Consider the following 21,604-nt stretch of genomic DNA (forward strand, 5'->3'; position numbering starts at 1 on the left):
CTGAAAACTCCATTGTTTAGTATAGAATGTCCTGCAGAAGGTTTGTTGGCAAGGAAAACTAAGAAGAAAACACAGAAAAGAAAGGTCTGACCTGTGTGTGATGGGTATTTCTAAATAAAATAAAAGGCATAGCTGATGACTTAACTGATATGGCAGGAATGAGACTCAAATGGCCTGCCCTGCTGTGATCTAGGAAAAGCATCTAGTTTTAGACACACCTCAGCAAAATTTTTAACGATGAAGATAAAGAACAACCCGAAGGTAGTTGAGAAATATTTAACACAGATTTTTATAGTACCTTGTGAAGGAAAAACAAAACAGATAGACATGACAGAGGGATGGGGATTTTGCTTGAAAAAGAGTGGGGTAGCATTTGGAAGAGGAAAAGAGAGGCAACTACAGATGAGTTCCACCTGACTGTAATGTATAAATGTACAAATTTTCCAAAGAATAGTTTTAAAAAGATAGATTATACAGGATCTTCTATGGGTAAGGTCTTCTGCATATATGTTGGACCTTTCAACTTAGTAATTTGTGAGATTTCTGAATGTGTGAATGAGTGTGTCTCTGATTCTTGTGTCTGCTCTTGGGGCTCTTTTCCTTGTGTTAGGTTGTCTTGTACAACTTTGATGTGATGGGTTTTTTTATTATTATTTCGTCATGTTTGGTTGTGATTTTCTATCCTATTCTTTTCTAATGAGAGACAGAAAGGAAGTGGATCCACAGGGGTGGGGAGATGAAGAGACTGGGAAGAGTAGAGTGGTGGAGAAATGTTATCCAGATACGTGGTATGAGAAAAGAATTTATCCTCAATAAATGGGAAGAAAAGAAAAATTAAAATAAGTCTTAAAAGTTAGAAATCTCAGTAATAAAAGTTAGATATAATGGACTATGATTTTGTGGGGAAATTCCAAGTTAAGTAATTTGTATTTAGTTAGGTATTCTGCTCATATAAAATATAAAACACTTTTGTATTTTCAGTTGTCCAAGATTTTAGAAAAGATAGCAATTCAATATTATCATGAAATCATTGCTTTAAATATATTCTATATTAATAATAGGTTAATCAAACCGAAATGCTTTAAAGTAAGTTGTAGTATCAAAAATTGATAATAGTGAATCTATTAACTCTATAAGATACTCGTGTGTAAGCATGAGAACCAGTTCAGTGTGATCACACCTACAATCACAGTGATGAGGAAATGGAGGCAAGTAGACCTCTTAGAGTCAGTGGTGAGCCAGCTAGCCAACCCAGGAAGTTCAGGGTTTAGTGAGAGGCCAACATACAGTGGAAAGCGATCAGGGAAAACATCAGATATCTTTTATATGTTTTTATTAGTTCTTTGAGGATGTCATGCATGTTTTGATCATATTGACCCTCCCTCTCCCATCTCATCCCATATACATCCTGCACTTCTCTCTACCCACCCAACTTTGTGTCATTTTCCCTCCATTGCCCAGACAAATTTGTGTTACCTCGATATCCTTGAATGTGTGATTTTCCACTGGAGCATGGCTGATTTACTAGGGCTTCACTATTACAAAGAGCCAGCTCACCTACATTCTCCAAGCTGAGGCTTGGTCTGCTTGGGCTTCCATAGGGTTGTGCATGCTGTCATAACTAATCAAATGCAGTTATCCTGATAATTCCAGGGGAAAAAAGTGTGGTATCTTCACTAATAGGGTTTTACCATCAAGTAGGGTAACCAAGAACATTAGTGATAGACTGTAATGTTTGGAGGTCTATGGGACCTGACTATCCAACAAAAGAAGAGACCCATTCATGATACTAGAATTTCTTTCATATGTTAGTCTATGGTACCTACTAGGGGAATTGTTGAATCATTATAAAATAACTCCATTTAAATTTTTATGTGTTCATACAGAGTTTAGGGAGCTTTTACAATACTAGGTTTCCTTGTGACTTATTATTTATCTCTCTTGGTACTCTCTTTTCTACCCTATGTTCTCCCAACCAGAATTTAACCCCTTTTGTGCCAAAATAAAATAAATCATCAGAGATGCATATCATTCATTTAATTTTATGACAAATGATAAAAGTATCAAAATATTTAAATAAAATCTAGCAAAATAAAAAAGACAAATAATCACAGTTATATAAAGTTTTAAATTCTGTGAATATTCAATAAGGAAACTTTTTAAAAAGTCAAAAAAGACAGAAATACATAAAACATTAGGATAATATAAAACTGAGTTTTATAAGTTCTGCCCCTAACATTCTCTAATTATATACTCACTAACAAAATAGTCAATAAATGTATGATTCAGTATTTAACTATTTTGATATCAGCAAAATAGTATTAAAATTAATAACAAGGTTAAAACTGAAAGCAACTAAAGAAAATTTTGAAAGTATTTAAGACAGAGAAAAAAACTAGTCTACAACTGAATACTTAGAAAGCACACATGTGTGTCTATCAACAAAGCTGGCTCAACAGTCTCAAAAATCTTTCACTATTAAGAAATCGGATGTTCTGCTATACAAGAATAAATATGAATGAATGCTAATGAACTAATAATAAAAGTTGAAAATGAAAGGTGAGTTTGAAAGTGTAAGAGTCAGAAGTTGTGTGTGACTACAAGAAAGCAGTACCTTGGAGACACAGCAGGGCAATGGTACTTATGAATTCATGGTAGCTGTGACTGCCAACACAAAAGGTATGCAAGCCAGAGCCAACTAGTTCCCAGGATGGAGAGGGGAGGAGAGAGTACAGTCCCATCCATACCATGGAGCTGTGGACAATTGTTAGGAACTGGGAGGAAGAAAGAATGTTTTCTCTAAGAATGTAGCTCCAGTAGGTTGGCCACACTCAGATGAAAGACCATATAATCAAGAATAACTTGACAACACATAATAGTCTTAAAGGTTTAAGAAAAAAAATATGAAGTTGAGTGGGAACTGGAAAGAGTTAGGGTATGAATAGATCAAAACATAATGTGCAAAGCTCTTGAATAACTAATTTGAAGGAAAAAAATCAGTATTTGCAAAAATACAAAATGTCCTAGTTTCATTTCTGTTGCTATGCTAAAACATCCTGACAAAAAGCAGCTTGGGGAGATTGGGTATTTTTTAGCTCACAGTTCCTAGTAACACTCCATCAATGTAGTGAAGTCTAGAAGCAGGAACTTACAGCAGCTAGCTCCATCACATCCCTAATCAAAAGCAGAAGAAACAAAGCCAGGCCTATCTCCTGGCACTCGGCCTCTACTGTACCGTCTGTGATTCCATGCTTAGGAAAAGGTGCTACCCACAATATGTCTAGGTCTTTCCACATCAATTGACAATCAAGATCACCCCACAGACATCCCTACAGGCCAACCTCATCTAGATAATTCCTCACTGAGACTCTACCCAGGTGAGTCTAGGTTGTGTCTAGTTGACACTTGAAATTTGTGTGTGTGTGTGTGTGTGTGTGTGTGTGTGTTCACTTTTTAAAGGCAATTAGCAAAACCTATGGCAAATGCAATAGAGAGAAGACATCAATAAGGAAATCATAGAAAAAGGAAGGAAGGGAGAGAAGGAAGAGAATGATGGAAGAAAAGGAGAAAGAGAGAAAAGGGAAAGATAGAAAATCAGTTGGAAAATAGGAGAATGTAATAATGTAATATCAGGGAGATTTTTTTCATATAAAAACACTGTACTCTTTTAGAAAAAATACATTAAGAAAATTACATCAAATTAGGAAATAAAATAAAATTTTAAATACTACTACACTAATAGGAAAGCTTTGTGTAATATTATAGGGATAAATTTTAGCAATTATTTCAAACACAACAAAAAGTTCATATATAATAACAACTCCATATAGAAATAATAATATATAAGTTATTTCATTATGAAATACATAAAATCCTGGTTGATGACACATATATACCATTATTATTTAAATATTTGTACTTTCAATATTTATAACAAAATAATAATTTCTCAAAAATAAATGGAAATAAATTTCTAGTTTGCTGCTAAGGGTGGTTAGGAATAAAACGAAGCTGCTCATTATCAGCATTCCTTCCTTTTTCCAAAAAAATTCTAGGTATTCTCATAGCATATCACTTAAAATAATATATCTACTGGGAATTAGAAAAGCAGAGGCCTCCCATGGATATCAACCAGCTTTGGTATTGAGTTGCAGTAAGACTATACATATCTTCTTCTATTAAAGATACACAAAGCAACCCAGTTAGGTGAAAGGGATCCAAAGAAGGCAATATCGTCAGAGATGGCTCCTGCTCTCATTTTAGGAGTCCCTCATAAAGACCCAGTTGCACAACTGTTACATATGTGCAGAGGGACTAGGTCTATCTCATGCATGTTCTCTGGTTGGCAGTTCAATCTCTATGAACCCCTATGGGCCCAGGTTAGTTGATACTGTAGGTTTTCATGTGGTATCCTTGACCCTTCTGGCTCTTTCAATCTTTCTTCCCACTCTTCCACAAGATTCTCCAAGTTCCACTTATCTTTCAGCTGTGGGTCTCAATGTCAGTTTCTGCTAGTTGCTGGTTGAAACCTCTCTGATGACAGTTATGCTAGGCTCCTGTCTGCAAGTCTAGCAGAATATCACTGATAGTGTCAGCGGGCTCCCTCTTATGGGATGGGCTTCAAGTTGGGCCAGTCATTGGTCAGCCCTTCACTCAAATACTGCTCTGTCTTTTACCCCTGCACATCTTTTAGGCAGGACAAATTGTGGGTCTAAGGTTTTGTGGCTGGGTTGGTATCCCAATCCCTACATTGCCTGGTTACAGGTTCCATATCCTCCACTGCTAGGAGTCTCACCTAGGGTCACCCAAATAGACTCCTAAGAGTTTCCATTGCCCTAGGTTTGTAGTTTCTCTCAGAGATGCAACCATCACCCAATACAGTTGTTTCTCCCAGTACTCCTTCCCTCAGTCCTTCCCCACTTCATCCCCCTGTACCCATCCTTTGCCCCTTCCCCACTCATTCTCCTCTTTCCATCACCCAACCCCAATGTCTAATCTATTTTCCCTTTTCAGAGAGATGTGTTCATAGCAGCTTTATTAGTAATAGTCAGAAACTGGAAACAACCTAGGTGTCCCTCAACTGAAGAATGGATAAAAAAAAAAAAAAAAAAAAAAACACGGTACATTTGCACAATGGTATATTACTCAGGCACTCAAGGAAATAACATGATGAAATTTGCTGGCAAATGGATAGAACTAGAAAAATCATCCTGAGTAAGGTAATCAAGACCCAGAAAAACAAACATGGCATGTACTCACTTATAAGTGGATATGAGCCATAAAGTACAGGATAACCATGCTACAAACAACAGACCCAAAAAAGTCTAGTAACAAGAAGGGCCCAAGGGGGATGCTTGTTTTGCTTTTTGTGTTTTGTTTTTGTTTTTTTTGTTTTTGTTTTTAATTAAGCAATGTAATACACTCAACAGTGCAACAGGAAGGGCACTTCCCCTCTGCTATGAGTGGCAAAACAGTTCTAAAAAAATGTGAATGGCAGAAAGGATTCAGAGCTTTAAACAAGTTTAAACATGTTCAGAATCTATCACTACAGAGTAAACAACGGTGCAGGCAAGGAGACCTATGAGAGCAGCACTGGTGACACATGATTGTACAAACAGAAACAAAGAGCATCCGAGAGTACAATGGATAGATACTTCATTGACTACGTGGACTTTGGTACTCAATGCAGTCATTAAAGATGTTTGCAGAACAACAGCATATGATTCTTGAGTTGTGAGACAAAGAGAAAAGAACAGTACACATGAGTGTGATTCTAAATCTAAATTTTCTCTAAAACAACAGAGAAAATGAACACTCAACGTGAAGAAGCACCAAAAACACTCACAGTACTTATTTTGGAGGAATCTAATAGTGAACGAGAATCCTCTCAGTTCTTACTTAGTTCTCTTGTGTTTTCCAGATGCTCGAAGAAAACAGAACTTAAAGCCAATAAACAAGTGAAGTGATACCAAATATTTATGCAGCCCTCAAGTTAAGTTAAGTTAAGTTAAGTTAAGGAGGCTCTATTTAGAATTAATAAATAAGTCTGTAGTCCAGATATCTTTCAGCTTTCCCCTGTGGGTCTTGATTTACTTGCCTACCAGTTCTCAGGCTCATTAACAAAACACAGCCAGGTTTAAATCTAGCCACTGGCTAAGTCCTATTACCAAGGTGTTCTTTCCAATGTTACAGATTAATTTGCTGTAAACAGATAGTATACAACATGCCTTAATCTTTTTACTATGAGAAGAAATAGCTATGGAGATTGTTTAGTTGGGCAATGTGCTTACCTGAGTATTGTTGCCTGACACACACATAAAAGGCTGGACAGAGAAGTTCATCTGTAATGCCAGAGCTAGGGGGCAGAGCTAAAGGCACAGAGACAGACAGATCCATGGGGCTTGCTAGCCAGACAGTCTAAGCCAAATAGAACATTCTAGGTTCAGCAAGTGACTCTGCTTCAGAAAATAAGGTGTAGAATAATTGAGGAAGGGACCTGACGTTGAGCTCTGGTCAACACATGTATGAACTCTGGTGGATGTATGCATACATAGAAAAGAAAGGAAGGGAGGGGAAGAGAAAATGAGATGAGGAGAGAAAGACAGAAGGGGAAAAAGGGAGGGGTAACATGGAACAGGAAAGAAGAGAATAGATAAAAATGGACGAGAATGGGCTTTACAGTGTGGAGCAGTTCCTACTGTAGTGTATATCCTGCAAGGACAAAGATAGTAACATGCTCCATAGAGGAAACGAAGTTGGAAAGAACAGTATTTTTTTTTACTGTAAAACAATATAGCATCTTTACATTAAGTTGTAAGTTAAGAGAAAAAACTCTTCCCATAATCATTTTTGAATTTGTATTAATATTCCCTTCTATATTTAAGTTTTTAATCCTGCATTTGTATTTGTCTCTGTAGAGGAAGCTCTTGTGTGGGGCAGTCATCCTTTTTGTTGTGTGTTTTGTAACTGCATGGTATTTATGAAGCAAATGGTTCACATTGGCCTTGTTATCTAACAGCCAGCCCTATTCAGTTCTTTTCTCTCCAAAGTTTCAGTAAAACACATTCTAGCCAGTCACTCACCAACAGAATTTCAGCACAATGCTTTCTGACCTTTTCCACACATTCAACTACTCACATAATAGACTATTTGTTGCTTCTGTGAGCACTATTCAAATCAAATGAAAAGATACTAAAAAGAGAAATTAAAAGGAACTAAACCATTCGTATGTCTTGAGGCTTTTACATCATGTGACCAAGGGTTTCAAACATGTATCTAGCAGGGTGACAAAAAATTTCTTGATGAAAATTAGATAAAGATCATACTAAGTCTTTTCGAAGTAAACAGAAACATAAAGGTGGGATGGGAGGGAAAGCTGCCGTCACTACCTCTGTAAGCTGGGAGTGACAAAAGAACCTGCCAACATTGCCAAAAAGTATAGGCCTTACATTTACAATAATGAGCTTGCCTTGAAGGAGGAGGTAGTGAAGTTTCTAGATTATTTTTCTTTGGAGCATGTCCCACCTAGTAATAATTTATCAGGGGAGGTGCTGTAGTCTATTTCATATGAGAAGAAACAGCAGGCTTGTGGAAAATTAGCTTGTCCACAAGCAGCTCACTGCTAAGACTTGAGATGGAGTTTCTCTCTCTCTCTCTCTCTCTCTCTCTCTCTCTCTCTCTCTCTCTCTCTCTCTCTCTCTCCCTTCCTCTCTCTCTCTCTCCCTCTCTCTCTCTTTCTCTCTCTCTCTCTCTCTCTCTCTCTCTCTCTCTCTCACATCTGTTGTGTTTATATAATTATGAAGGAACAAAACATATTTCATTCTGCCCCAAAGTCATCTTGTTTAAAATTTTAAAGTTAAGAATTTGAAATTAAGTAGGGTAATTGAAATTATTAAGAAGGATTCAGCCCTTCTGCCCCTGCCTGGTCCTCTGGGCTGGAGCAGACACAGAGTCGGTCTGCTCCCATCCTGTTGAGAAACTGAATCCTGAGTCATCCAGGAGCCACTGCACTCAGAGCAGCTGGTAAGAACTCCATCTCACTCCCTAAACCCCAGAGATAGATCGGGGAGCCAGGGACATCCAGGGCACAGCAGCTACCCAAACCCCGCCCCTCCGGAATTCCACTTGCCTTCTGCCCCTGCCTGGTCCTCTGGGCTGGAGCAGACACAGAGTTGGTCTGCTCCTGTCCTGTGGAGAAACTGAATCCTGAGTCATCCAGGACCCACTGCACTCAGAGCAGCTGACACAAAGTCGGTCTGCTCCTGTCCTGTTGAGAAACTGAATCCTGAGTCATCCAGGAGCCACTGCACTCAGAGCAGCTGGAGCCACTGCACTCAGAGCAGCTGAAACTGAATCCTGAGTCATCGAGGACACACTGCACTCAGAGCAGAAGGATTTCCAGATCCAAGAGGTGGCCTGAGTCCCAGGAGTTATTCCACCCAGGAGATTAGGAGCATAAGACCACAGAGACCTCTGGACTCTGAGGAGCTCTGCAATAAGCAAGATAACTGGAAATACAGACTCCAGTTTTACACAGTGAGGGCAGGTACCACTAGAGTTAACCAGATGGCGAAAGGCAAGCGCAAGAACATAAGCAACGGAAACCAAAGTTTCTTGGCATCATCAGTGCCCAATTCTCCCAATATAGCAAGCCCTGAACACCCCATCACACCTGAAAAGCAGGATTCAGAATTAAAATCACTTCTCATGATGATGATAGAGGATTATAAGAAGGAATTAAGTAACTCCCTTAAAGAAATACAGGAGAGTACAAGTAAACAGATAGAAGCCCTTAAAGAGGAATCACAGAAATCCCTTAAAGAAATGGAAGAAAACACAAAGAAGGAATTAAACAAAAACATTCAGGATCTGAAACTAGAAATAGAAAAAACAAAGAAAGTTCAAAGGGAGACAACCATGGAGATAGAAAACCTAAGAAAGAGATCAGGAGTCACAGACGCAAGCATCACCAACCGAATACAAGAGATAGAAGAGAGAATCTCAAATGCAGAAGATACGGTAGAAAATATTGACACAGTTGTCAAAGAAAATGCAAAATGCAAAAAACACCTAACTCAAAACATCCAGGAAATCCAGGACACAATGAGAAGACCAAACCTAAGGATAATAGGTATAGATGAGAATGAAGATTCCCAACTTAAAGGGCCAGTAAATATCTTCAACAAAATTATTGAGGAAAACTTCCCTAACCTAAAGAACAAGATGCCCATAAACATACAAGAAGCCTACAGAACACCAAATAGACTAGACCAGAAAAGAAATACCTCCCGTCACATAATAATCAAAACATCAGATGCACAAAACAAAGAAAAAATACTAAAAGCAGTAAGGGAAAAAGGTCAAGTAACATATAAAGGCAGACCTATAAGAATTACACCAGACTTTTCACCAGAGACTATAAAAGCCAGAAGAGCCTGGACTGACATCATACAGACACTAAGAGAACACAATTGCCAGCCCAGATTACTATACCCAGCAAAACTCTCAATCACTATAGATGGTGAAACCAAGATATTGCATGACAAAACCAAATTTGCACAATATCTTCCCACAAACCCAGCACTTCTAAGGATAATTGATGGAAAATGCCAACACAAGGAGGGAAACTACAACCTAGGAAAAGCAAGTAAGTAATCTTCCAACAACCCCCAAAAAAGATACAAACATAACTTTACCTCTAATAACAAAAATAACAGGAAGCAACAATCATTTTTCCTTAATATCTCTTAACATCAATGGTCTCAATTCCCCAATAAAAAGAAGCAGACTATCAGACTGGATACACAAACAAGACCCAGAATTTTGCTGCATACAAGAAACGCACCTCAGTGACAAAGACAGACACTACCTCAGAATAAAAGGGTGGAAAACAATTTTTCAAGCCAATGGTCCCAAGAAACAAGCTGGAGTAGCCATTCTAATATCAAATAAAATCGACTTTCATCCAAAATTAATCAAAAAAGATAAGGAAGGACACTTCATACTCATCAAAGGAAAAATCTACCAAGGTGAACTCTCAATTCTGAACATCTATGCTCCAAATGCAAGGGCACCTACATACATAAAAGAAACTTTACTAAAGCTCAAAACACACATTACACCTCACACAATAATAGTGGGGGATTTCAACACCCCACTGTCAGCAATGGACAGATCATGGAAACAGAAACTAAACAGAGACACTTTGAAATTAACAGAAGTTATGAACCAAATGGACTTAACAGACATCTATAGAACATTTCATCCTAAAACAAAAGAATATACCTTTTTCTCAGCACCTCATGGTACCTTCTCCAAAATAGACCATATAATTGGTCACAAAACAAGCCTCTACAGATACAAAAAGATTGAAATAATCCCTTGCATCTTATCAGATCACCACGGACTAAGACTGGTCTTTAATAATGACAAAAACAATGGAAAACCCACGTACACATGGAAACTGAACAACTCTCTACTCAATGATGACTTGGTCAAGGAAGAAATAAAGAAAGAAATAAAAGACTTTTTAGAATTCAATGAAAATGAGGACACATCATACCAAAACTTGTGGGACACCATGAAGGCAGTGCTAAGAGGAAAGCTCATAGCTCTAAGTGCCTACAAAAAGAAACTGGAAAGAGCACACACTAACAAGTTGACTGCACAACTAAAAGCTCTAGGACAAAAAGAAGCAAATACACCCAGGAGGAGTAGAAGGCAGGAAATAATCAAACTCAGGGCTGAAATCAACCAAATAGAAACAGAAAGAACAATACAAAATATCAATAAAACCAGGAGTTGGTTCTTTGAGAAAATCAACAAGATAGATAAACCCTTAGCCAGATTAACCAGAGGGCACAGAGACAGTATCCAAATTAATAAAATCAGAACTGAAAAGGGAGACATAACAACAGAAACGGAAGAAATTAAAAAAATCATCAGATCCTACTACAAAGGCCTATACTCAACAAAACTGGAAAACCTGGATGAAATGGACAATTTCCTAGACAGATACCAGGTACCAAAGTTAAACAAGGAGCAGATAAACCATCTAAATAGTCCCATAACCCCTCAGGAAATAGCAGCAGTCATCAAAAGCCTCCCCACTAAAAAAAGCCCAGGACCAGATGGTTTTAGTGCTGAATTCTATCAGACCTTCAAGGAAGACCTAATACCAATTCTCTTCAAACTATTCCACAAAATAGAGACAGAAGGAACACTACCCAATTCGTTCTATGAAGCTACAATTACACTCATACCCAAACCCCACAAGGACCCGACAAAGAAAGAGAACTTCAGACCAATCTCCCTTATGAACATCGATGCAAAAATACTCAATAAAATTCTAGCAAACCGAATCCAAGACCACATCAAAACAATCATCCATCATGATCAAGTAGGTTTTATCCCAGGAATGCAGGGATGGTTCAATATTCGGAAATCCATCAATGTAATCCACTATATAAACAAACTTAAAGAAAAAAACCACATGATCATCTCACTAGATGCTGAGAAAGCATTTGACAAAATTCAACATCCCTTCATGATAAAAGTCTTGGAAAGATCAGGAATTCAAGGCCCCTACCTAAACATAGTAAAAGCAATTTACAGCAAACCAGTAGCCAACATCAAGCTAAATGGAGAGAAACTTGAAGCAATCCCACTAAGATCAGGGACTAGACAAGGTTGCCCACTCTCCCCCTACCTATTCAATATAGTACTGGAAGTCTTAGCCAGAGCAATTAGACAGCAAAAAGAAGTCAAAGGGATACAAATAGGAAAGGAAGAAGTCAAAATATCGCTATTTGCAGATGATATGATAGTATACTTAAGTGACCCCCAAACTTCCACCAGAGAACTCCTAAACCTGATAAACAACTTCAGCAAAGTGGCTGGTTATAAAATCAACTCAAACAAATCAGTAGCCTTCCTCTACATGAAAGATAAACAGACTGAAAAAGAAATTAGGGAAATGACACCCTTCACAATAGTTGCAAATAATATAAAATACCTTGGTGTGAATCTAACCAAGCAAGTGAAAGACCTGTATGACAAGAACTTCAAGTCTCTGAAGAAAGAAATTGAAGAAGATCTCAGAAGATGGAAAGATCTCCCATGCTCATGGATTGGCAGGATTAATATAATAAAAATGGCCATCTTGCCAAAAGCAATCTACAGATTCAATGCAATCCCCATTAAAATCCCAACTCAATTCTTCACAGAGTTAGAAAAGGAAATTCTCAAATTCATATGGAATAACAAAAAACCCAGGATAGCAAAAACTATTCTCAACAATAAAAGAACTTCAGGAGGAATTACCATCCCTGACCTCAAGCTGTACTACAGAGCAATAGTGATAAAAACTACCTGGTATTGGTACAGAGACAGGCAGGAAGATCAATGGAATAGAATTGAAGACCCAGAAATGAACCCACACTCCTATGGTCACTTGATCTTTGACAAAGGAGCTAAAACTGTCCAGTGGAAAAAGGACAGCATTTTCAACAAATGGTGCTGGTTCAACTGGAGGACAACATGTAGAAGAATGAAAATTGATCCATTCTTATCCCCTTGTACAAAGCTCAAGTCTATGTGGATAAAGGACCTCCACATAAAACCAGATACACTGAAACTAATAGAAGAGAAGGTGGGGAAAAGCCTCGAATACTTGGGCACAGGGGAAAAGTTCCTAAACAGAACTCCAATGGCATATGCTCTAAGATCGAGAATTGACAAATGGGACTTCATAAAATTGCAAAGTTTCTGTAAGGCAAAGGACACTGTCAATAGGACAAAACGACAACCAACAAATTGGGAAAAGATCTTTACCAATCCTTCATCTGATAGAGGGCTAATATCCAATATATACAAAGAACTCAAGAAATTAGACTCCAGACAACCAAATTACCCTATTAAAAAATGGGGTATAGAGCTTAACAAAGAATTTTCAACGGAAGAAACTCGAATGGCCGAGAAGCATCTAAAGAAATGTTCAGCATCCTTAGTCGTCAGGGAAATGCAAATCAAAACAACCCTGAGATTCCATCTCACACCAGTCAGAATGGCTAAGGTTAAAAACTCAGGTGATAGTAGATGCTGGCGAGGGTGTGGAGAAAGAGGAACACTCCTCCATTGTTGGTGGGACTGCAAGATGGTGCAACCACTTTGGAAATCAGTCTGGCGGTTCCTCAGAAAATTGGACATAGCATTACCCGAGGATCCAGCTATACCACTCCTAGGCATATACCCAGAAGATGCTCGAACATATAACAAGGACATATGCTCAACTATGTTCATAGCAGCCTTATTTATAATAGCCAGGAGCTGGAAAGAACCCAGATGTCCTTCAACTGAGGAATGGATTCAAAAAATGTGGTATATTTACACAATGGAGTATTACTCAGCTATTAAAAACAATGTATTCGAGTGGTTCCTAGATAAATGGATGGAACTAGAAATTATCATCCTGAGTGAGGTAAGCCAATCACAAAAGAAGACACATGGTATTCACTCACTGATTATTGGATATTAGCCTAGAACCTTGAAATGCCCAAGATGCAACTCACAGGCCACTTGAAGCCCATAAAGAAGGAAGACCAAGTGAGGGTGATTCGGTCCTTCTTAGAAGGAGCAACAAAATACTCAAGGGAGCAAATATGGAGACAAAGTGAGGGACAGAAACTGAAGGAGGGGCCGTCTCAAGACCACCCCACCTGAGTATCTATCCCATGTGCAATCACCAAAGGTAGATGCTGATGTGGAAGACAGGAAGTGCATGCTGATAAGAGCCTGATATGGATATCTCCTCAGAGGCCTTCAAGAGTCAGACATATTCAGAGGCAGATGCTCACAACTAGCCATTGAACTGATCATGGGGTTCTCAATAGAGGAGTTAGAGTGAAGACTGAAGGAGCTGAAAGGGTTTGTGGCACCATGAGGAGAGCAACAATACCAACCAACCACAGCTCCCAGGGTCTAAACCACCAGCCTGGGAGCACTTAGGGGGGGATCCAGGGCTTCAGCTGAATATGTAAAAGTGGAGGGCCCTGCTGGGCATAGGTGGAAGAAGAGAACCTTGACCTCATGAAGGCTGGATGCCCCAGGGGGTGGGAATTTTGAGGGTGGGGTGGTGGTAGTGGGGGGGTGTAGATAGAGGTTACATCCACAGAGAAGAAGGAGGAGGGGCGAGGGGATTGGGGGTTCCGAGGGGGTGGTGGGGGATGGGGTAAGGGGACAACATAGGAAATGTAAATAAATCATCCAATAAAAAAAAAAAAGAAGGATTCAGTTCTTTATTAATTTGTATGTATAGGAGGAGTGGCATAGTACATGTGTGGTCAGAGGACAACTCTGTAGAGTCCCTTGTCTTGGGATCAGATTCCTGTTTCTATGCTTGGCAGTAGGTACCTTTACCCAGTGAGTCATCTTAACACCCCCCTCCCAGATCTAGGATTTTAATTCAGTGAAAACTATACATGAAGCAAATTTGCAATTGGCACTTCTCTGGGAATAGTTTGCTGGACACACCTTCTGTGGATACAGAAAATGTAGCTGCATGGGTTACTTGAGATAAAAATGGGTTCTGGGTTAGGCAAAAGGATGTCAGAAGTAAGGTCATGGTTAAACGGTATAGCTTCTCAGAGGATGCTGCCCTCCTGTTCTGGTAGGGTGGCACTTAGCACCACAGGAAATTGCTTCTCGCGATCTGAGTTTGTCTGGATGCTGATAAATCAAGTGGTAGAAGAAACAAGATCTCAACAGCTCTTTGTGCTTTTTGCTGCTCAACCAGTCAGCCCTCGGGCTTGCTTGCAGTCTCCATTTCTCCTGGGATTCTAATCTGCTGACATCTTGTTAATTCTGGAGAAATAAACTTCTGAAAAGTCAAGGAAGTCCCTCCAGAAAGGCAGAATGCTTGCCATAGACACGATTTAGATGCAAAGAAACCTTCTAGAAAGAGAATCTTCCAGTGTCCCTGGTCCTAAACTCACTGGAATGGATATTAGGGGTCATTCTACACAACTGGGCTTGGCACCCTTCAGATAACTAAAGGTACTGCCTTAAGCTTAAAATATCTTCCTTCCAGAGAAATCATTTTAATTACATCAGTGACCACACTGATAGACAAGAGCATCCCTCTGCCTTTCAAATCTTTCTCAAATCTTTTTATGTTATGATTTCATGTTTGTCCAGTTTCTTTTTTTCTTGACAAGGATTCCCAAAGATTCCCCCCAGGGCTAGGTAACCGAATTCTAGATGGACAGGATATTTTTATGTCCTTCTGCACTGGGCATACTCTGAAGTAACAACCTGTTTAGAACATGCTTCCCCTAAGACACTACAACGAGTATATTAAATAGAACTATATAAACAAGAAGTTCCAAACTCAGATGAGTCCAAAGGCCAGGCAGGTTGCGTACAAGTGTGTTGTTACTCGGTATCAGGGATTGAGGTGGTTTGGAGTTGCCATAGCCTTCCCAAAGACATGTGAGTCTACTTATCTTTGAATACCACAGTGAACAAATGAATTTACCTGTGTTCTGCCAGTAGGCTACCTCCTCCACTTGTTTCATACCAGCCTCCAATGTTCCATTGGCAACCACATAGGACCTGGGACCTTCCTATTCTTTTGTGATACACACACACACACACACACACACGCAAATACATGGTAACCTCCTAAATAAAACATTTCAAAAAGAAAGCATTTCATTATAAAATGAATATGTATTTATTTTCATTTTCTAGAGATAAGGTTTCAAATGACCCTAAGTCTTTGATGACATTTAGATTTTTTCAAGCTATGTTCTCTTTTCTCAAAATTAAAGATAGTGTTCTTTCAACAAATGTTTAATATTAATGACATCAGTATTTTTATATTGTGGCAGGTCCTAGAATAAGTCATTTGTCCATATAATATCTTCATTATAATTTCTTTTGTTACCTTTAGAAATTTATAGGGAACAGTGTGGGGATGAATATATGTGTATAGTGCAATAGTGCGTTATGATCAAGGCAAGAAAGTTACAGTTACTTCTCCCTAAATACTTAAAATAATTACAGTCATTTTTATAACAGTGTGATAACTTCAGTGTGCATATACACAGTGTACTGAACAAACCAGGGGAATTAATGTTTCTGTTTCATTATTGCTTTGTGCAGAAGCTTCAGCCTCCTCTCCTTCCACTGTTCATAAAGTACATAATAGGCTATTGTATGCTACATTCATCCCTGCACTGTTCTGTAGAACACTAGGATTTATTACTTCTCTCTAGCTATATGCCCATTCATCAGCCTCCTCTCCATCACTTCCCAGCAGGTAGCCCTGTGTATTCTATCTTCTAATTGATTTTTGTAGCAGTCTCGTGTAGGAGGAAACACACAGATTTATTTTTTTCATGCTGTGTCTTAGTTTATTTAATATGATGACTTCCAATTGTGCTATGGAGTCTGCTTTTATATGAACTTTAGTGTTTTCTTCTAGTCCTGGAAGGGATGTCTTTGGTGGTTTGATGGTGATGCTATTGAAACTGAAGATTGTTCTGACTATATTGATATTCTACCTTCCAATCCATGAACAGTCATGTTTTTTTCTATGCTGTAATGTTTTCTCTGTAATTAATATTTGGAGTTTTGTAATTTTCATTTATATGGGTCTCATAGCTCCTTAAATGTATTCCTAGTTACCCTCCCTATCCCCTCTTTGTAGCTCTTGTGGTATAATTAGTTTCCTGAAGTGCAAGAACTGTGCTCAAGAGTCACCTGTGCTCTGCTGTCATCTTGGGTCCATGAGGCTTTGCCATTGTGGTAGGATATCTTCTATTAGGTACCAGATATTGGGATCTGCACAGGTCTTTGAACCTTAGAGTTAAGTACAGTTCAGACAATAGCTGCCTTCACATAGTAACATTATGTTACCGTAACATGGGCTCTTGGGGTTGATTCAGAGATAGGACTTTTTCCCCTAAAGAAAAGCTAGCGCACCTACAGGCAGGCAGACTTAGATTGCTTCCTTAAATGGTCTGCATGCTGATGACAACAGGGAAACTTCCCAATAGCTGAGGTTGCTGGCATCTGTGCTAATGAGCTTTGCTGGGTCTCTTCCACTTTCTCTAAAGAGTGTCTCCCTTCCTCACTGGGCAGCCATGGTGGCAGCTGTTAGCTCCTCCTGCTCTGATTCCATTTTTCAGTCTCAGGGTTTCAAAGCTTCCAGTTTCTGCTGGGATGAATGTCACAGGTCCCTCACAGTCACTTAACTGAAAGTGCAGCTCTCATCTTTTGCTTTGGTTCCCTTTGGGAAAAGGAGGCAGGCCTTGTATTCCTCTGTTTAGCCACCATGGAATCCCCACCCACAGGGTCTCATTTAATTCATTCATTCATTCTCTCTCTTTCTCTTTCTCTCTCTCTCTCTCTCTCTCTCTCTCTCTCTCTCTCTCTCAATCTCTCTCTCTCTCTCTCTCTCTCTCTCTCACACACACACACACACACACACACACACACAGAGTGAGAGAATGACCTTGTCTATGAAAGCACATGACTTTTACTTAGCTAGAATCTTTTACAGTGATAAAGTTATTCTTTTATCCATAATACAGATACAATACAAGATGTGTACTGTCTAAGCATGTCACAGACCTGAGATCTCAGCAGGTGGGAGGCTGGGGCAGGAAGATCTTCAGTATGTGGTCATCTTGGGTTATGCAGTGATAATTTCTCTCAAAAGTAGTGAAACAAAAATTTTATACTAGCTTATTATTTGACTGTCAGTATCCGTTAAGAGCAAGAAAATCCAATGGTTTATCATATGGAACGGTTTTTGTCCCAGTAGTTCAAATGTTAATTTCCTACTAAAACATTCTCTTCTTGTATCATAGACAAAACTCGGATGGAGGGCCCAACCTTCCCTAGTGCAAGGGATTATCTGACCACCGGGCAGGAAGAGCTGATCCTCCTGCAGGAGGGAGTCAAGAATGGGAAAATGTCTGTGGATGAAGCTCTAGAGAAATTTAAACATTGGCAGATGGGACAGAGTGGTCTGGAAATGATTCAGCAGGTAATATGATCTTCTGTAACATTCCTTCTAGATCCCTCTAGATCCCTTAAACATTTAGTCTTCACAAGAAATATAGACAATTCTTCTTTTGTTCTTAACTCGCCACTAAAGTGATGTTTGTGACAATCAGCTGAAAGCTTGGGAATAATATCCAAAGTCTGTGCTGATGAGTCCATTTTCCCAGACTCAACCTTGGAATCCATACATCAAAGCAAACACCTAATCAGTTTATAGTCCCTGCCCTGAGTGCAGAGAACACTTGTTTTTTTTATCTCATTGCTGAAGTTAAGATAAAGCATATTAAGATAAAGATACTGCAAAGGCTCAGTATTCTAAAAATCTATAACAAGATTAGAATTAAAGAGAACAAAAAATATCACATCAGGCATTTAGTTCTAAATATGACCAATTTTAAGTTCTTTGATCTCATAAATTATGTCACCTATGCCATCTTGACTATTCTCAGTAAGAGATGTCCATGTCATATTCTACTTATCTCCTGGGTTTCCCCACTCCTAAGATATTTTAAGGTTCTATTCTTTTCACAGCAGGAAGCCTCCTTGCCTCAGAATCCAGTTCTCATGTATCTGCTTGATTAAACATATTTAATAAGGCAACTTAGGACGAAATACAGAGAGCTAATATTAGCTGAATATGCCACCCCTACCAAGAGATTGTCTTTATTTTAAAAGACAATGTAGTTTCTTAACAAAAGAAAAATGAGTCACTGTGATAAATTTTCAACCAATATGCTATATTGGCCAAAGCAGTATAGGTGATAGGATTTTCCAAACCTCTGAGACCATAGCTTGTCAGACACCACCTACCTAGAAGGGCAGCTCTAGTTGACAGTCAATGGCTAAAAGGGGTTCAAGTTTCACAATACTAATCAAAGGCAATTATTTTTCCAAAGAAATGCTGAAGAAAGAGGAGGGTAGAAGTCTGCACCTGTGCATTCCTCATGAGCAGAATGACATTATTTCTCCATCCTTATCAATATCATCACCTTGACAGTCACTCTAACCCTAACATGGGTAAAATGTATTCAAGTACAAACTCATGCAACTCATTTTGCTGCCAGGGATTACATATACTTTATCCTTCTCAACCCCATATAAAAATAAAGATTTCAACTCAGTATTATTGTAATACAACTTCTTAGAAATTACTTCCATAATCCTTTCTTGAAATGCTTGTTTCCGGGCGGTGGTGGCACACGCCTTTAATCCCAGCACTTGGGAGGCAGAGGCAGAGGCAGGCGGATTTCTGAGTTCAAGGCCAGCCTGGTCTATAGAGTGAGTTCCAGGACAGCCAGGACTACACAGAGAAACCCTGTCTCGAAAAACTAACAAAAAAAAAAAAAAAAAGAAATGCTTGTTTCAATTTTGCATGTATGTTTATATCCTTGTGGCCATATTTAAGGCATTGCATACACACATGTGCAAACACTCCCCATACTTCATATTATGTTCCATTTTCATCTTCTAGATGCAAATGTTTTCATTTGTACCTGGGAAATGAATTTATCAATGGTTATTGTGACATGACTGGTAGAGGATTGCTCTGGGGAAAATGGCTTATTTTCATGTATGTAAATGAAAGAATTTGAAGGGCAGGGAAGAGTCACATAGAATCCCCAGCCCTGAAGATGAGGTGGTGACCTTTTACCACCACCTCCCCCCATTGGCATGCCCAAAGCATACAGCTCCACTCATAGGAGAACATCTGCAATGCCATGGTAATAGCCCCCCAAGAAAGAAGCATTCCTGTGGACAAACAACCAACCACTCTTAGGTTTTCTTCTAAAGAAATGTATGGATCGCTAGAGCAATTTTTGTTTCTGCAAAAATAGTAATAGATGTGCTATGCAGAATATTTTAAAAACAAAGATCACAAATATTCTGAGAAAAGGAATCTAGTTTCATAGTATTCTCCCTTAATATGATTTTTTTTTAGAAATAGAGTGCCAGGAAAGAATATACCTCATAGAAGCTAGAGATGGGCTGCAAGCAGCATCCAGCCATCTGGTGTAGCTGGCTGGACCATCAGAGACGTAGGCATGAAGCTAGGCTCCATTTCTAATCCTGGCTTATAACTGTGACTTAGTGAAGTTAGCCTCCCTTCACTTCAGTTTCCATCCCTATAAAATGGGATGCTCCCATTTTACATCTACTTTATGAGGAATAAGATTATGTATAGAGTGCCAAAGAAGGTTTGGACATCTTAAAAGTAGCAACTTATTCCTAAGTAGTGGTTTGGGGAAGTGGTAATAGTGATAAATGCTTTCATTTTTATCTATTAAAGATTTTAGATCTTGATATCTATATACTTGTTTTATGTTCTGTGCTTTCATTAAGGAAAAGCTACGCCAACTAAGAGACAATATTATTGGGAAAAGGCCAGAAGATGATAATGCCTATGGTGAGTGCAAGTTGTCTGCTCCTCAAAATGAGAATGGGATTGAGTAGAAATGAAGGAACTGGAGATCCAAGCAGTCTTCAGCTCAAATATTTACCTCACACTCTTTAAGCTGGGGACTTAATCTCTCTGGTACCTTCTCTACAAAACAGGATTAGTCACATGTCCCTCAGGAGTCCTCTACAAACCCAGACTGAGCAGTACTCCACTGACCCAGGTTGAGCAGTGCTCTACTGACCCAGATTGAACAGCCAATGCTCACCACTTCCATTTGTTTTCTATGTAATTTACAAATAAGATTATCTTGGCCCCATGTTTTTTATTGCTCATTACATGGAGAATCAAATAAGCTGGTCACTCCTCGACGGTTAAGTCTCACAATTGTCTACATGTGGATCATTTTCCCTACCATGTACCAAACTGATCTCCCTCAAAAAACCACGTGGTTCTTGGCAGTACAGATTTCCCTTGCTAATAGTTGACAGTTCCTGTCAGAATAGGAATATACCAGTGTTAACAGACTCAATACCTTAAAGATGGTAGATCTACTCCAGAGATGAATAACACATTCCATAAGTGAAAGTAAGTAGTATAGTCAATATGTGGCCACTCTGAGAAATCTCTCCTCTTGTGAGAACAAATTTAAAACAGCCATTAAGAACAAGCACTTAAAAATCCTCACCTAAGCATTGCATGTATATATTATATAACTTTTAGGTTATACATCATGTAGAGATCCAATGTGTGGTGTTTATTCTCCATATGTTTTTGTATCGATATCTATTTACCCTGGAGAGAATTTTTTAAATAAATGTTTCTACAAATGTTTCTAAACTAGAAATACACTTTGTAAAATAATTAATGTCATAAGCAAGAGATTCAATTGTATATAACTGAGCTCTATAAACTTGCATACTAAATAAAAAACTATTACCTTTTAACAGCTTATAAATGTACAAACTATAAATAATATTACTAAAAATTTTGTAAAATACTCGCAATCATATCTAAAAAGCACATATTGAATACTAATATTTCTAATAATATTCATACTTGATAGCTTTTGTTCATAATTTATAAATAAGGAAATAAGATTTGAAAAACTGGAAAAAAACACACAGATTAGAATCTACC

At 38.6% G+C, this 21,604-nt stretch overlaps 1 protein-coding gene across 1 annotated transcript in view; it reads left to right on the forward strand.

Moving 5' to 3' along the window:
- Positions 1-21,604, forward strand: part of Bank1 (B cell scaffold protein with ankyrin repeats 1) — a 246,458-nt gene that overhangs the window by 214,926 nt on the left and 9,928 nt on the right. The window contains exons 12-13 of the mRNA XM_028760512.1: positions 17,874-18,052; positions 20,410-20,473. Of these exons, the coding sequence (XP_028616345.1) occupies positions 17,874-18,052; positions 20,410-20,473 (243 nt within the window). The remainder of the gene's footprint in view (positions 1-17,873; positions 18,053-20,409; positions 20,474-21,604) is intronic.

This window comes from Grammomys surdaster, unplaced genomic scaffold (genome assembly GCF_004785775.1).
Source record: "Grammomys surdaster isolate TR1022 unplaced genomic scaffold, NIH_TR_1.0 126531, whole genome shotgun sequence".
Lineage (NCBI taxonomy): Eukaryota > Metazoa > Chordata > Mammalia > Rodentia > Muridae > Grammomys > Grammomys surdaster.